Genomic DNA, 18,483 nt, shown 5'->3' on the forward strand with positions numbered 1-18,483 from the left:
GCCTGGCCCACGAGAACCTCTCTTCCCTGAGAGCACGTCCGGCAGCACCACACAGCTACCACTTGGTCTGCGCCTGCAGGCGGCTGCCGATTTCCCAGTGCATCACGGCCCATGGAGGAAGCAGAGAAGCCAGGGGCAACTTAGCACAGCAGGGCGGATGCTTGTTTGCTCTGCTTCCTGGGGAGCTCCTTCTCCCCTTCCAACCAAGTGTAGGGCCCCAGTCTGCCAGTCTGTTCCCTCCTAAACGCCTTGAAGAGAAGCCCAGCTGTTTTCACTCGTCAGAAGTCCTTGGAGGAGAGGCCTGCCAGGGGGCTGAGAATACAACCATTGAGGAAACCCACACAGCTCTGGTACTGAGGAAGCTCCTCCTGTATCTATAAAAGGGTCTGCCTAGGAGATCCAAGAGCTTAGCTTGAAGCCTGTTAGAACTTAACTAGTGACTGAAAATAAGAAATACATGCACATACACACATATACATATATATATATCCAACAGTAAATATGTAACTAATAATTAAATCCCACTCACAATGGAGCTGAAAGCCAAAAATTGAACTTAAGAGGAAGAATGCAAAGACGAAAACCATAAAACTTTACCAAAGTACCTAAACTAACCCCTAAATAAGTTACAACATCTACAGTGTTCCTGGCTGGGGAAAATAAGTAACGTAAAGATATCAATTTGCCCGAGTCAATCAGTAAGTGTGTGCACGGCTTCCCTGGTGTTGCAGTGGTTAAGAATCCGCCTGCCAGTGCAGGGGACACGAGTTCGTGCCCTGGTCCGGGAAGATCCCACGTGCCGCGGAGCCACTAAGCCTGTGCACCACAACTACTGAGCCTGCGCTCTAGAGCCTGCAAACTACAACTACTGAAGCCCGCACGCCTAGAGCCCGTGCTCTGCAACAAGAGAAGCCACTGCAATGAAAAGCCCGCGCACCGCAACGAAGAGTAGCCCCCGCTCACCGCAGCTAGAGAAAGCCCGCACAAAGCAAAGAAGACCCAATGCAGCCCAAAATAAATAAATAAATAAAATAAATTTAAAAAAAAAATAAGTGTGTGCAATTTCAGTCATAGTATCCACGGGATTTGCAGGAATTTGACAGGATAAATTTGGGAAATCAGCTAAGAAATTTTGGGGAAAAATACGAAGGGGAGCTTGCCCTGTAAGAATATCAAAATATGAGACTGAAAACTGAAATCAGCCAAGTAGCTGAGCTCCTGGTACCTCAAGTATTTAGAATCCTGTCACGGCAAAGGAGGGAGTCCTGGAACAGAGGAGAGTCTAGACTCAGACCCATGGCCAAGGTTTCAAACCCCTTGAGAGAGAGAGCCTGGATTATCCAGGCACAGGCATCTTCATTCAGGTACTCGTGAGTGCTATCAGAAGGGTCAGGCATAGCCCAGGCAGTGGGGCTACCAGAGTGAAGAGGACCTGCCCCCGCGCTCGTGGAAGTCATGTTCTAGTTGGGGAGAGGAGTAGTAAACAAATAAATAAAGTATAGACTGTAATAAATGCTAAGGAGGAAAGAAGCAGAGCATGTTGATAGAACATGGAAGAGGCCACTTTAGGTAGGTGGCGGGATAATTGAGGGTCCATTTGGAAAAAATAATGAACCGATAAACCTCAACAAATGAAACTACACAAGTGCTGAGAAAGTATTAAAGTGTTGCTTTTTAATCATATAGGGAAGAAGAGGGTTTGCCCAAGCGTACCATGACATCCAATATCCTTAAAGGAAAATATTAACATTTGATTACATAGAATGAGTAACTTCTATACCAAAAAAGACACCATAAACAAAATTTCAAGGAAAAAGAGATACCAGCTGCTGGGAGAAAATGTCAGCAACAAATATATAAAAGAGAAATTAAAATATATAAAGATAATAAATAAAAATTATAATGTGTGAACAGAATTTTAAAAGACAAATAACTCAAGCTGGGTAAAGGATGTGAAGATATACAAATGACCAATAAATACATGCAGAGATTACGCAACCTTACTAAATTATCTAAATTTAAAACACTAGTGAGATTCCATTTTGGTTTAGCAGATGGGCAAGTATATTAATATAGAATATATTTACATTGTAATATCTGATATTGGTAAGGTGAAGTTTAGAGAGAACAGTCATATGAATACTGTTCGGGGGGGAATGTAAGTTGACACAATCACTTAAGAGAATAACTGAGCAGGATTTATCAACTACTTTAAATATATTGTATACCCGTCCCCCCGACAAAAGTATTCCTACAAGCCAACTGAAATATTAACATAAATGTGAACCATTCCATAAAGATGGGAATGTTCCTTGCAGTCTTATGTGAAATAGTGAAATATAGCAATGTACATTTCTACAGGAAAAAAATGAAGTAGATGTATATCTCCATTACATAGTATTAAGTGAAGAAAGTTACATAAAACTATGTAAAATATAGTCCCATTTGGGGGGGGGGGGAGAGTGTATGTGTGCACATTGAAAAAAATCTGGAAGTATTTGCACCAAACCTAATATCAAGTGGAAAGTTCTAGAGAACAGATTGGTTTGTGTGAGAGAGACTTCTTAAAAATTCAGGACATCTGTATATTGTTAGCCTTTTTCTGCCTTGAGCATATCTTATTTTTATAATTTTAAAAGACATTTTTAAAAGGATATAGTGATAAATGGATTGGATCCTGGAACAGAAAAAGGGCATCAGTGGAAACACTGGTGAAATCCAAATCAAGTCGGGAGTTGAGTTCATAGTAATGTACCATGTTGGTTTCTTAGTTGTGACAAATGTACCAGGGAAATGGAAGGCGTTGACAAGGGCAGAAGTGGTAAGGGGTCTATAAGAATTCTCTGTATTATCTTTGCAACGTTTCTGTAAGCCTAATATTAATCCGAAATAAAAAATTTATTAGGAGAGAGAGAGACAGAGAGACAGGCTGGTATCCAAGTTCTGCTCTGGGAAGCGGAGGTGTAGGTTCACCCTTGCCCCCACTGCAGCTGGACCAGCTTCTCGAAGATCCTGCCATAACCCCTGACCTTTATTTCCCCCACACACACCTTTCTTAAGACTTAGATTTTTAGAGCAGGCTTACGTTCACAGCAAAGCTGAAAGTACAGAGATTTCCCATTCACTCCCTGCCCCACACCTGCACAGCTTCCCCCATTATCAGCATCCCCCATCAGAGGGGTACATTTGTTACAACTGATGAACCTACATTCATTGACACATCATTATCACCAAAAATCCATAGTTTATATTAGGGTTTGCTCTTTGTGCCCATATTCTATAGGTTTGAACAAATGTGTAATGTTATGTATCCACTATTACAGTATCATAAGAGTATTTCCATTCCCCTAAAAATCCTCTGTGCTCTACCAGTTTATCCCCTCTCCCTGACCTAGCCTCTGGCAATCACTGACCTTTTTACTATTTCCATAGTTTTGCCTTTTTCAGAATGTTATGTACTTGGAATCATACAGTATGTAGCCTTTTCAGAATGGCTTCTTTCACTTAGTAATATGGATTTAAGGTTCCTCTATGTCTTTTCAAGGCTTGATAGTTCATATCTTTTTAGCACTGAATAATATTCCATTGTCTGGATGTACCATAGTTTATTTATCCATTCATCTACTGAAAGACATCCTGGTTGCCCCCAAGTTTTGGCAATTATGAATAAAGCTGCTGTAAACATCTGTGTGCAGGGTTTTGCGTGGAAATCAGTTTTCAACTCCTTTGGGTAAATACCGACGAGCACAATTTCTGGATCGTATGGTAAGAGTGTGTTTAGTTTTGTAAGAAACTGCCAAACTGTCTTCGCAAGTGGCTGTACCATTTTGCATTCCCACCAGCAATGATGAGAGTCCCCGTTGCCCCACATCCTCATCAGCATTTGGTGCTGTCAGTGTTCTGAATTCTAGCCATTCTAATAGGTGTATAGTGGTATCTTATTGCTTTTTTCATTTGCATTTCCCCGATGACGTATGATGTGGAACATCTTTTCACATGCTTATGTGTCATTTGTATATCTTCTTTAGTGAGGTATCTGGTAAACTGTAGCCCATTTTTTAATCATGTTGTTTTCTTACTGTTGAGTGTTAAGAATTCTTTGTATAGAATTGGCTCTCCATATCTGCATGTTCAGGATCCACAGATTCAACCTACCTCAGATGGAAAAGATTTGAAAAAACTCCACAAAGTTCCAAAAAGCAAACTTGAATTGGCCATGTACAGGCAACTATTTACATGGCATTTACATTATATTTACAACTATTTACATAGCATTAATGTTGTATTAAGTATTATAAGTAATCTAAAAATTATTTAAAGTATACAGGAAGGTGTTCTATGCAAATACTAGGCCATTCTGTATAAGGAATTTGAGCACCCTCAGATTTTGGTATCTTGTTATCTTTTGCAGAGCAGCAATGTTGAATTTTAATGAAGTCCAGCTTATCACTTGTTTTCTTCATGGATTGTGCCTTTGGTGTTGTATCTAATAAGTTGTCACTATACCCAAGGGCATCTGAGTTTTCCCTTATGTGATCTTCTAGGAGTTTTATAGTTTTACGTTTACATGTAGGTCTGCGATCTGTTTCGAGTTAATCTTTGTGAAGGGTATAAAGTCTGTGTCTAGATTCATTTTTGCATGTGGATGTCCAGTAGTTTCAGCACCATTTGTTGAAAAGACTATCTTTGCTCCATTGTATTGCCTTTGCTCCTTTGTTAAAGATCAATTGACTATATTAATATGAGTCTATTTCTGGACTTTTGATTTATTTGTCTGTTATTTCACTGATATCACACTCTCTTGACTACTGTAGCTTTATAGTAAGTCTTGACATTAGGTAGTGTCAGTTCTCCAAATGTGTTCTTCTTCAATGTTGTGCTGGCTCTTCTGGCTCTTTTGCCTCTCCATATAAACTTTAGAGTCAATTTGTCAATATCTGCAAAATAACTTGCTGGGCTTTTGACTGAGTATTTGTTTTTTTACCTCTGTCCTTTATCCCCAGATCCTGCCTTCTCAGCATCCCCTTCCAATTAGAATGATATGGATAGGGGCTCAGGAGCGAGGCCTGGGGACTGCCGTGTAGAGTTGAGGAGATGGGTGGGGTTTTACAGTGGCAACAGGAAGCTCCATAATAATAAACAGGATGCACACAATCTATCCTCCCTCACCCTTGTTCCCATTTTTCTAGTGACCTCCAATGGGTGAAGCAGGCTGGATGGAAATTGAGAGGATAATTCTCTCTAATCCTCTTCCTTCCTGCGAGTCTTTCTTAGGTGTATGACTTTGCCTGAATGGAAGCCCCTGGGAAGAAGGGGCTGAGCCCCGAGTGACCACCTGCTTCTTCTCTCCATTCAGACTCCACTTCCTGGTCTTTGACACGGAGGAGCTCCATGACGTGTTGCGCATCTGGGATGGGCCCGTGGAGAGTGGGGTTCTGCTGAAGGAGCTCAGTGGCCCGGCCCTGCCCAAGGACCTGCACAGCACCTTCAACTTGGTCGTTCTGCAGTTCAGCACCGACTTCTTCACCAGCAAGCAGGGTTTTGCCATTCAGTTCTCAGGTCTGTGCCCACCTTCCGCCAACCTCCATCCATCGGTCCTGCCGTAACCCCCCTTCCTCCTCCCTCAAGTCCCTTCTTTCCTCCATCTCTCCACTCGGGTAAAGATATTTATTGAGCATTTGCTCTGTGCCTGGTCCATGGGTAGTGCTTGTTCTGGTATCTGTGCCGAGCTTGCTCTGAGGGGAGGGGAGACAGGTAGGTGAATAGACACTGACAGACAAATCAACAAGTATCTGGAGGGAGAAATGTGAGCTATAATGGTCACCTTGGAGCATCAAGGAAGATGTTCCAGGAAAGGTGATGCCCAAGCTCCAACCGGAAGGATGAGTACAAGTTACAGAAGAAAAGACAGTATTTCAAGGAGGGCATAGTCAACTGTGACGTGGATGTAGAGTTGCCATGGAGCTGGACTTGGAGGATTCGTGGGTCCTTATTAGATGAGAAAGAGAGAAAAGGGCATCCTGGGTGCAAAGAGCATGTGAATGTGTGAGAGGCAGGATAACGGGCTCTGGAAGTGGAGGGTGGTCCACTGTGGCTGAAACGTGGAGAGTGGGGAGGGAGGCAGGGGAGGGACAGCTGACAATGGTTTGGAGCACGGTCACAGAAGAGCTGAGCTGACGTGTCACACACTCTTGTTCTTAGTTTGGTGCACATCTCAGTAAGGACTGGAAGCCAAATATGAGTAATCTAAATTCAATTAATTATGTACTGCGGTAGCCAGTTATGGCGGAGCATGACAGAGAGCTACCAAAAATGGGCAATGCTCAAACATCCAAGTCCCAACACTGGCTCGTTTCTATGATTGGTCCTGCCTCTCCCTGGGATGCATCATCTCATCTCCTCTGAAGTGCCTCTTCCATCACTCATCTCCCTGCACGAGTGACTCTGCCTCGGTCTATGCTTATGTTTATTATACAGCAGCTGTCTTCATTACCATCTCCTTACTCCACTGCGTGTATGTGAGAGGGGGGTTTCCATGGTGATGCCAGAGCGAGGCTGTGTGGCACCTGGGCCATGGCTTTGCCTCCACACTCTCACCTGGTAGGTGTATCAGCTAAGGGTGGTTGGGTATAGCTCTAGCACCAGTAAGGCTGTAATGGCATTACAGAGCCTACTTCTAGCTCTTTCCTGCCTCTGTCTTCCCCATGGAGACGAGCATTTAGCAGCGTGTGTGGCAAATGAGGGTCTCCAGGATCATGTTCCTGAGTACTCATTAACTTGCCCACTTAACACTCATGCAGGCTGCCAGCCTCTCGAGGAATAGCTCCTTGTGGAGTTCATTGGGAGTCTTCTGACTGGAAATCCCCGCACCCATTCACCCATGGAGAGGGTCCCCGGGAACCAATGAGTAACACTGAACTCACCTAAGGTTAGGGTCCCACTGTGGGGTGACAAGAGAGTCATTTTAGATAAGCATTTCCCAACACCTGTTCCCAGGGGTTCCATGGACAATTAATTGGTATTTAAAGGAAAAGGAAGTCTGTGTGATCAAGTCATGTCAGCAAGGTGCTTAGGTTGAGGCAGACCTAAAGAGGTTATCTGTAATTCGGAGCCTCCGAGAGCATTTGTTCTGCTAATGCAGATGCATTAGGAAGGTGTCTGGTAGGTCACAATTCTCAAACATATTTCATCATGGATGACTTTTTTCTAGGCCATCTCAAGAGACTAGCATTTCATGGAACGAACTTTGGAGACTGCTGGGGTAAGCAATAGAAGGATCTCCCAGCAGTAAGGAGAGTAGAATGCTAGAGACAGCTCAGTCCACTCACTGCGGTGAGGAGAATGGGGAATAATTAAGCCAGACATGTATTTTCTCTGTGCTCAAGCTGATGGGTATGGCTTTAAAAAAGGAAGAAAAAAAAAAAAAAGAGCCCATCATTGTACCGGCAAATTCCCCCGCGGATTTGCATTATCTGACCTCCAATGTGTCCTTGCAGTTGCCACTTGGGACAGAGTCCCCGGGCGCTCTGGTGAGCCGTGCCTTCGCCCAGCAGCTTCAGCTGCTTTCTCATGCATTGCCCAACTCGTAGAAGCCCTATTGTCCTTCAAGGTTCATCTCAGATGCCACTTCTTCCTAAGCTCCCCATTCACAACAAATTGCTGTCGCCGATGGCACCCCCAGCACTCAACTTCTATTTCTTCAGCACGTTGCCGATTCCAGGCACCTGGCCTTGCCTGGGAGCTGGCCACCTATTTGCCAGCTCACAGAAAGCTCTTAGAGGGTAGGGGCCACCTCATGCCCATCAGACTCCCGCACAGTGTGTGTATGCAGCAGGAGGTCACTCACCACTTACTGGACCATTGGGCACAGGAAGACTTGAACAAATGAAAGGATGTTTCTCTCTAACACAAGAGTTTCTTTGGGCAAGCCATCCTGAACATCACTTAGGCCCACAGAGAGGGGAGTGGGCAAAACTACCTGGCCTGGTGTGCTGGTGTACCCGAGGTTCGGAAAAGGTCACCTTCCCTGTTGCTGTCATCACTTAGCAAATACCAGCACTACCCTAGGGAAGAGAGACCGGCTCACCCCATGTTAACGTTATAGTGTGTGTTTGACGGGGGATTGTACAGAAATGCCAGGGACGATTAGTGCAGGCTTGGCTTTATTGAGTAAACATGACTGTGTAACATCTAACATCCTGTGTGTACTACGTGGATCCAGCCTCTCCCTGGAGGCTTTGCCAAGCAGCTCACATTCAGGAGCATTAAAGGGAGAAAGTGAGAACGAAAAAAGGTGAGAGGGAGCACAGAAGGAGAGGAGAGCATAATCACTGCCATCTATAGAGCCGGCACCACCCTAAACTCTCTACAACATTATCTCTTATAATTTTCACAAAAACCATAAAGTACAGGCATCATCATTAATCCATGTTGCAGATGTGGGCTCTGAGGCCCAGAGAGGTTTCTCATTCAAGGTCATCTAGTTAATAAGTAGCAGAGCCTGGGTCAAAACGCCTGTGTCTGATTCCCAAACCTAGGCCCTTAATCATCGCACCCCATTGCCTCCCCTATAAATAATCTTTCTGAGTATGGTCACAAGAGTGAGCTATTTTTCTTCCAGGGAATCATTTACATGTGTACGCTGTAAAGCTAGAGATGAAACCTAAGTCTGTTTTTAATTGGGTAGGAAGAAGATTGGTTCTTGTTTGACTTTATAAATAAATTCAGTAAGTATCTGATGGTGATAGTTTGTTCATTTATTTATTCACCCAAGAAATATTTACTGAACACCACTGTGTGCCAGGTACCACTCTAGGCCCTGGAGAGACAGTTGAGATCAAAACAGCCAAGGTCTCTATTCCTGTAGAGATGCACAAGGGATCTACAATAAAGAGGCAAACACATGATCTAGCAAGATGATTACAGATGGTGTTATGAAGAGAACAAAACAGATAATGTGACAAATTTGATGGAAGGGGGTTAAGGGATGAGCCCAGAAGGTGATCAAAGAGACCTGTCTGAGAAGAGGATATTGGAGCTGAAAACTGAATGACAGGATGGAGCTGGCATGGAGAGATGTATGGCAAGAGCATTCCAGGCAGAAGGGCCAGCAGGTGCAAAGGCCCCTGGGGGCAGGGATAGGGGGAAGATGGAGGGGGCTAAGCTGGCTGTATTGGAAGGAGATTTTACCAATGTGCCTGGAGCATAGTGATAGCAGATCATTGAGGGTGTTAATGATTTAAAGCTGGATCAAAGCAAAGGGTAGGTTTAAAATGTGATCTCAAAAGAGGAGAGTGTAAGGGACCATAAACCGGGGGTCGGTAAGCTTTTTCTGTGAAAGTACAGGTGGTAAATTTTTTCTGTGAAAGTCCAGGCTTTGTGGACCGCATGATCTCTGTCATAACAACTCCACTCTGCTGTCAGAGCACGAAAGCAGCTGTAGACAATATGTAAACAAGTGAGCATGCCTGTGTTCCAATAAAACTTTATTTGTAAGAACAGGCATAGAGCCAGATTTGGCTGTGGACATCAGTTTGTTGCATACTGTCTTAGCCGTTACTGGGTGTAAGGTATTAGATACTCCAACTCCAGACTCGTCCATGCAATCCTAGATGGTATAATTAGTGCTATTAGTGTATGCAGTTGCCCTGGGCTTTTCCACCGAAGTCATCCTAATAGCAGAGGAGAGTAAATGTATATCCCCAGGAGATCTGAGGGATGTAGGAAGCATAAAATCTCTTTGCGCCTTCCTGGTTTGCTTAAGAACTAATGTGAATCTTACATTCTACTCCATAATAAATTCACTTGTCTTAGTGTAAAAGTTATTTTTCCCAGAATTTCTGAGAAAAACTGACCCTCCAAGCCAATGAACCTTAGGGATCCTGTGTCCTCCAGAACCTCCTGTCCCTGGGGCCTGCCGACCACAGCCTGTGAATGATGACACAGGCGGGGACCGCGGAGGCAGCCAGGGTTGATACAGCTGCCTCAGAATCTTTTCTCTGGAGTTCCTGTTGTACCATTTCCTTTGGTGTGTTTTCTCATGCTGCATTTTGTCCATTTGTTCCCTCAGTCGTGCTTTTATTATTTATTCCTCCCTTCCATCATTCATTTGATGTTTGCTTTTAAAACACCTTCTCTGTATTATGCTGTCTGGTATTAGACTACAAACATCTCCCGAATTCCTGAGTTTTTAGAATTTTTAATACATCCCAACTACTTATACTTATTTTGGACTCTACTTTGTCACTTGCTACAAACACCAGAATCCTCTCGGGTTTCAGTCTGGTGAGTTGTTGGTTGTTTGCCATACGAGGGAGAACATGACCTTCACCCGACCTTAGTAACCCCAAGCATCTTCTCAACCACTGCTCAACATTCAGGCAGGCCAACTCCCAAACTCCTCTGCAGACCTTTCTGGTTGAATATTGGAGTTTATGCTTAATTACCTTGTCACTCCCTCATACGGATCATGTTAGCTACATTTTGCAAAATTGCAAAGCTGATCTATGTAATAAGGCTTGTATCGTTAAACCAAATTGAACTCAGTCCTACAGTCATAGCGGTGCAGTCATGCTTAACTCATAGTATGGTAGCCCAGGACAGGTGGATGATGGTGATGGTGAGGGTACCAGTAGAATAAGTGATGGTCACAAGTAGTGGTGGAGGTGGTGACAGTAATGGGCATGAGAACGGAGATGGTGGCGCTGTTGCTGCAGCTGATTACACCGGCGGGAGGTGATGGAGATTGCAGCAGTGGCCCTGGTGATGGATGTGGTGATGTCAGTGAGGGTGGTAAGCCAGGAGCCTCACTGTCTGGCAGACACCTAGGCAACCCCACTTCCTCCTCTGTTTTCTTATCCCAGTGTCCACAGCAACATCCTGCAATGACCCTGGGGTCCCCCAGAATGGGAGCCGGAGTGGCAACAGTTGGGAAGCCGGTGACTCCACGGTGTTCCAGTGTGACCCTGGCTATGCGCTGCAGGGAAGTGCAGAGATCAGCTGTGTGAAGATTGAGAACAGATTCTTCTGGCAGCCCAGCCCGCCAACGTGCATCGGTACAAAGCAGCTGCAGTGTGAACCCTCCCCTCTGGTCCCATCACTTGTGTGCTCCAGACCTCCTACCCCCTTAAGTGGCAGCTTCATCTTGAGCCTGGCCAGGAGAGTCAGAAGAGCTAAAAGTTGCAGAAAACTCAAAGTCTATTCTGCTTTGCATGTCTACGTATACACACACTCACTCGCATTCACACACCCACACTCTACACACTATGAATTCTTCACTCTCCAAAATGGTCCCAAAGATTTTTAAGCCAGGTGTGCCTGTCCCTCTTCTCCTGACCCAGACCATATAGATTGGAAGGAGGACTGTGGGTCACCTCGGGTAGCAAGGGTCTTCAGGTTCTGAAATGACCCTTCTATTACCTGGAGCACTAGAAGGGCACCCACAGACCTGGAGGTAAAGGAAAGACCTTTGCTCTTCCTCTTGGCAAGGAAATTATTGGTTGCCTGGCTTTTGGTTCTCCAGATCTGTCCTTAGTCCTTAAATCTCCCCATTTGCCAGATGAAGCAGTGGAGGCTCTGTGATGTGTCCAAGGTCATGTAGCTCATAAGGGTTGGTGCCTGAGGAATCGATCCTGCTCCCCAGTTCCTTAAGGCTGGGAGGAGGAAGGAACTTGAAGGGAGAGGAGGACAAGAAAGAAAGAGAAAGTGATGGAAACAAACGTTCCAGGGGCTCATGTCCACCTGGCTCTTTTCCTCAGGCAAAATACTGAGTGCAGTTCTCTGCTGTATCAGCGATGGCTGTTAGAAGAGACCAGTAGTCGTGGAGTCCTTACTGTGTGCAACTGGACATTTACTTACAAAACCTCACTTAACTTTCCCTGCAGCTCTCTGTAATGAGTACTGTTCCCTCATTTTACAGTACAGGAGACTGAAGCTTAGGCAACTTTGACTATCTTGCCTCAAATCACAGAGCCAGGATATGGCAGAGCCAAGAGTCACACCCACATCAGTCTGAATGCAAAGCTTTTCATTTTCCTACCTCCCACACTGATTCCCACCCCGGAGATGGGCTCGGGGGACTTCCCAAGATGCACCCCAGCATTGCCCACCCCAGCGACGCCGTGCACCTCTTTGCACACAGACTCAGGGGAGGGGCTGTCCAGGCGTCTGAGGACTGGCCTTTGCTGGGCATGCTCTGAGGCCTGGTGTTGACACTAAGTCCTGTCCCTCGGTGGCAATGAGGAGTCGCATGGGTATGTGTGGTTGGATCTCTGTGAATGTACTGCAGACAGGAAGGTGAGACCTGGGTTCCAGAGCAAGCTCAGCCCTCGACTATGTGCTGTGATACGTTGAGAGAGTATAGGATATTGAAGAAGACAGATCCAGGTTTAGTGCCTGGCTCTTCCATTTACTAGTTCAGTAGCCTTGGGGAAATTGCTTCAACTCTCTGACCCAGTAAACGTGCAGCCAGCAGAGCAGAGAGGTTAATTCAGCTTTCGTTACCCACTCTTCTGCGCTCGGCGTGGGGAAATGTTCCTCGCAACTAAGTGAACATCTGCCTGTCCTCTCAAACAGTCTGGAAATCCCAGTGACAAGCCCCTCATTTCCAGCTCCCTTGGCAGTCTGCCAGGACGGGTCTGGCTGGTCTTCATCCCCCTTCATTATAAGGAGGAAGCAAAGGGAGATAGCAAACATTTATTGAGCGTCATCCCCATGATAGGTGCTGGGCTAGACGTTGTACCTACGTATTCACAAATGAAATCACCGTGCGGTAAGTTTAGAGCTCGGGTTCTGGATTCCAACTGCCTGGGTTCGAGTCCCGCTTCACCATGACAAACTGTGTAGCCTTAGACAAATCACTTCATCTCCCTGTGCCTCATTTTCCTGCCCTGTAAAACAGGGAAGATGATAGTACCTACCTCATGGGGTTGTTTTGAGAATTGAATAAGATAATGCTGTAAAGTGCTTAGAACCATGCCTGGTTCATAGTAAACGTTGTGTATGTTAGAGACCATTATCGTCATTATTCTTTCTCTGTTTTTTTTATTTTATAGATTAGATAACAGAGGCTCAGAGAGGTGGGATAGTCTTGCACAAACTCACAGCTAGGAGGTAGCCAGGTCAAAATTGGAACCCAGGACTGTGTAACGTCGAAATCAATGGTGTTTTTCACAACTTGCACCTGTCGGCACAGCCTGCCCGCTTTTTAGCCTCCTGGAATGATCACCTGTTCCCATTCCAACCTGGGCAACGTGGTTTGTAAGGTCAAGCCTGGGCCTGAGGATGGAGCCTGCCTTCTCCTTCTAACTCAGTAGGGAGCAGACAGGGCCTGACGGTGGGGCGAGGGGGCGCCAGTGCCCAGGACTGGAAGGGAGACCTGGCTTCTGGTCCAGCTTTGTTCCCAGCCCCAGCCCTGAGTACCCGCTGAAAGGATGGGGTGCCACTGGGATGTCACCAAGGCCTCATTTAGCCTCCTACAGCTCAGTTGTCCTCCTGGCCAGCGCCTGGGCCTAGAAGGGGAAGGGGGACTTTGTGCCCCTCAGCCAGCCCCGCCCAAGCAGCGGGACCTGTCCTGTGGGTGAAGCAGCCCAGGCGTCCAGCCAGGGCTTTGAGGACAACTGGCAGAGGGCGGTGAGGCCCACGCCGGGGTCCTGAGTGGGAAGCAGATGCCTGACTGTCCGATACTGGGGAGCCATCTGGCAGGGAGCTGGGCCAGGGCGGGGGCCACGAACCCAAACACACTGAGGGCACTTTGGGGGTTGGCGGAAGAATAACGGGAGCAGTTCGGAAACACCCAGATTCACCCCACGTGTGGCAGCTTAAGGGAAGGAACCCCTGGGCTGTAAAGGTAGGTCGTGCCTAGCAGCCCTTGCCCGAATGGAGGCATCGTTGGGAAGATGCCCCGGTAGCTGGCACCGCGGCCATGACTGGGCTTCCTACTCTCACTGGCTGCGTCACTGTGTTTCTAGCCCAGACTGGGTAGGGCCACTCTCTGTGGACTGCGCTGTGTGGTCTTGCTTTGTTAAGTCCAAGGTTTTATCCTGATCAGGCAGGCCTCTAGTCTGTCCCATCCATCTAACCATCTTGTCTAGAGAGGGTTCGGTGGGGAAGAAGGGAGTGAGGTACAAGGCAGACCAGACTCGAGGGACCATCCTCGCTCCTAGAATCTGTTCGCCTGGAGCCCCTCCCCTGCCAGCTTGCAGGGACGGACAGCCCTCTCCACTCCCACTGCGGCCAATGATTCCGAGGCAGTGCAGAAGAATGGGGACATGACGGACTTTGGGACCAGACAGATGTGGGTCTGAGTCTCAGAGTGACTCTGGGCAAGTTCCTTAACCTCTCTGAGCCTCAGTTTCCTCCTTTCTGAGTCAGGAAGGAGAATCCATAACTCAGCAAGTTGTTATGAGGCAGAAATGAGATAATGGATCTAAAATGCTGTACGTTGTGTCTGACATTTAATAGGTGTCCACTTGAGTGTTTCTGGTACCCAAGTTGGGACTTGAGATATATTTTCCACCGAAAAAAGCCCACACTACTCATGACCCCTCAGGTTTTGTGTTCAGCCACATTAGGGCTTTAATGGCCTGGTCTGAAGACCTACCGTTTTGTAAAGAGACCCTGCTGGGGATTGATCCAGCCCTTTAACCTCACCCCGAGTAAAAGCTACACTGAGGCAATAAAGCTCCACTCTGGGACAAGCAAATGGCCACTCTAAAGTTCAGTCCTGGAGGTACCCTTGGCTCCCACCTCCATGTCCATTCCTGTGGGCTCACTATTTGCCTAAAGTACCGCCAACCTCCAGTGCTGCCCTGAGGTTTTGAGACCAAGCCATGTTTAGAGTCTAGCCATCTTTTCATGTTAGCGGCCCCATACACCCCCAGCCTCTACTTTATCAGACCCTCATGCTATGGTGCAATAACCCAGCCATTTGGGGGAGAACCTGATTCAGGATCTGGGAGGTGCCCCCAGAGGGCTCTGGATGAATTGCTTGCTGTATCCCTGGCCACCTCCCCACTCCCTGCCCCTGGAAAGGCCCGTCATCTCAGGGGAGGGGGACCACTGTGGACTAATTGGGGTTTTGTAATATCTCCGTACAACGGAGGAACACATGATCTCCTGGACAAAGGCCTTTGAGAAAATTGGAAGGTATCTGCAGCCCTAAGCAGTGTAGGAGGCCAGGCACCCTTGGCAGGTACACACGATTGCTTTCCGCTCCTCCTGACATCAAGTGCACTGGGACTCCTGGTAAATACCCACAAAGCTCGCCCAGAGACAGGATGTGAGGCCCTGGAAGGAGCCCGTGTATTTCATATCTAAAAGCCTAGTGATGGCTCTATATATTGACTACGTACGGTATGCCAAGTGCTTTAACAGACATCTCTAAAATCTTCACAACTACCCCATGAAAGAGGTATTATCTGTGCCATAGAGGAAGGACACTGAGGTCCAGGGAGGTTAGGTAAATTCCCTAAGGTCACACAGCCAGGAATTTTGGTTTTGTTTTTTAATAACAGCGTGGTGAAATTCCCATATCATAAAATCAACCATTGAAAAATGAACAGTTCAGTGACATTTAGTACATTGACAATGTTGTACAAGCACCTCCGCTATCCTGTTCCAAACATCTCCATCACTTGAAGGTGAAACCTCATGCCCATTGCAATCCACCCTCCCCTGGGCCCCTGGAGCCAAGTTCTAATTTAGGTGTATCAGACTCAGTCCCTCCTCTACCAATACCCGCTGAAAGGTGACCAGGTGAAGGGGACAGTCTCACCCTCATCTTCCTCTCTCCTCAGCTCCCTGCGGGGGAGACCTGACGGGACCATCGGGAGTCATCCTGTCACCAAATTACCCAGAACCCTACCCGCCAGGCAAGGAGTGCGACTGGAAGGTGACCGTCTCTCCAGACTACGTCATCGCCCTGGTATTTAACATGTATGTACCTTTCCCCCCGGTGGGAGATGGAGGGTTCAGAGCAGCGAGGGGTGCAAACCCGGGTCTCTGGGTGAGTATACATAGGTCTGCTGTGAGCGGGGTTTCATTCCAGGGGGGTGAAGGAGTCCAGAAAAGGAGAGAAACCAGCATTTATGGAACATCTGCTGTGTGCCCAGCACTGTGCTTGCTCCATGACTTCACACATGTTATTGTCTTATTTGATCCTTAGGATAATTTATGAAGTAGCTATTACTATTTCTTTCTTTCTTTCTTTCTTTCTTTTTTTTTAACCTCTGATGATGCTAAGATGCCAAGATGCAGAAAGTAGGGCACTGCTGGGTCCTCTCTCCCCTGCCCTGCTGAATTCTCCTCCTCTGCTCGCACCGGATCCTCCCATCCGCCTCCCCAGTGTAGGAACAGCCCAGGTGTCTCTCAGCTGCTCCCCCTTCAAGCTCCGGCACGATCTCCTTGGTTTCTTTTAAAAGCAAACTCTTCAAAAGGATTGTCTCTGCTTTTCTCTCCTTCCTCGCCTCTTGTTCACTTTCACATCACTGACATCTGGTTTCTTCCTCCACGGTTCCACTGGAAACTCCTCTGAAACTCCCACGCACTCCTGGCTGCCAAACCAAATAGCACTTTCCATGCTTTATCCTTTGCATCACTCCCTCCATCCTTCCCCTGCTTCTCCCCTTGGTTCTGTGGACTTACTCCCCGCTGGCCCTCCAGCTCCTTCTGGGACTTTGTGGCTTCTTTTTCATGCCCTTTGCCCTTTGCCAGCCTCTGTCACAGATTCCTTGTCTTCTTGCCACACCTCCTTCCTGGACAAGCTCATCCACTCCGACGCTTCACTCTCCTCTTGTAAACTGGAGACTCCCCTCTACCATCCGCCCAAACTCTCTTGTGGGCTGCAGGCTCCGTAGCCAACTGTTGGATGGTCCCTGTCTGATGCCTGCAGGCTCCTCCATTACAACACATACAAAACTAAGCCTCCTGCTTCTCCCCACAGATGAGCTCTATTCTGAAAATGGGGGAGCGGCCCCATCATCCACCTTCACTGCTCCTTCTGTTAGTGGCCAAGGCATGGAGCCTCTGCTGCCTTAACCTCAGATTTTTCCCTTCTTCTCCATTCTTCCGGCTGCTGGCTTGGTTGAAGCCCTTATTGTTTTCTGTCTGAATTACTGCCATAGGCTCCTAACTGGTTCCTCCCTATCTTTGCCTTCTGTGTCAATCTCGTCTTTAGCTAGCTGTCAGTGTGATGTTGACACTGGAAAACACTGAAATATGCACCTCATTTTCCATTTGAACGTACGGTAATATACTACTCAGCAATAAAAAGAAATGAACTACTGACACATGCAACCACGTGGATGAATCTCAAAATCTCCCGCTGACTGAAAGAAGACACACAGGAGTACATAATGTATGATTCCACTAATATGAAATTTTAGGATCAGCAAAAAGAATCGAGGTGATAAAAATCAGTTCAGTGGTATCTTCTGGGGGCAGGGAAGATTGATTGGGAAGGGGCACCTGGGAAATTTGGGGGATGGTGGAAACCTTCTGGATCTTGATATACATGTGTCAAAACTGAGAGTGATTTACTTTAGAGCTGATTATTTCATGGTGCATAAATTATACCTCCATTCAAAAACAAACAAAGAAACAAACGTGTCCTTTATTTTTGAATCCTATAATGGCTCCCTCTTCTCTATAAATTAAGGTTCCAAACCTTTTGTTTGTTTTGTTTTGGGCTATTTTTTTGATCCAGTCTTTTGAGTTTCATTCCAAGCCAGCTGGCCCCTGCCTACCTCTCCCCTCAGTTCCCCCACCCAGTCCTAACCCCACCCCATCTAACCCCTGAGCTTCAGCCAGACTGAACTACTCACAGTCTCCAAAACTATTTCATGCCTTCGTGACTTTGCTTCTGCTTCTCCCTTCATAGCGACTTCCTTTTCCCTCCTTGTCCAACTGCTGAGGGTCTTTTAATGCCCAAGACAAACTTCATTCCCATCCTCCCCCACAAACTTGGTGCTGTGTTCCCACATGCCTGTACAGACTTTTGACTTTGTTGTCTTCACGTCTGTCATTTCCTTCAGATCCGTCTCCGTCCTGAAGAAGGGGTGACGTCTGACACATCCCTGCATCCTGGGCACCTCTCACAGTGCCCAGCATAGCATACTGAGGGTGCTCAGATAAAACCTGGTGATTGATGGAAGGCAGGGGCAGATGGAAGGCATTTTGGAAATGATGGAGCCATAATTTGTGACCCAAATTGACCCACTCCCAAACCCTTCCCTGGTGCCCTTTGAAAGAGTCAATGAAGAAGCTGAACTATGGGAGCAAGAAGACCATACCACCCAGCAATGGTGGGGTGACCCTGCAGGTGACACCAGTGTGAGAGGGTGCTGTGTAGGAAGGAGGCCAGTGCACACCTGGCTCCACCTCCAGTCCTCCCAGATCCCCGTCCTGTCTCTCTGCAGCCCTACCCCTTTTGTCCTAGATATTTCATGGCCTCATCTCTTGCCATGTCTTAGCTAAAGGGTAGAACCG

The 18,483-nt window shown here is 46.9% G+C and overlaps 1 protein-coding gene across 2 annotated transcripts in view; it reads left to right on the top strand.

The window, feature by feature from the left end:
• Window positions 1–18,483, top strand: part of CSMD2 (CUB and Sushi multiple domains 2) — a 658,464-nt gene that overhangs the window by 480,281 nt on the left and 159,700 nt on the right. For both annotated transcript variants that reach the window (XM_082362533.1, XM_082362534.1), the window contains exons 26-28: window positions 5,357–5,559; window positions 10,863–11,054; window positions 15,795–15,933. In XM_082362533.1, coding sequence (XP_082218659.1) covers window positions 5,357–5,559; window positions 10,863–11,054; window positions 15,795–15,933 — 534 coding nt within the window. The remainder of the gene's footprint in view (window positions 1–5,356; window positions 5,560–10,862; window positions 11,055–15,794; window positions 15,934–18,483) is intronic.

Source organism: Balaenoptera borealis (genome assembly GCF_965194805.1).
Source record: "Balaenoptera borealis genome assembly, chromosome: 1".
Taxonomy (NCBI): Eukaryota; Metazoa; Chordata; class Mammalia; order Artiodactyla; family Balaenopteridae; genus Balaenoptera; species Balaenoptera borealis.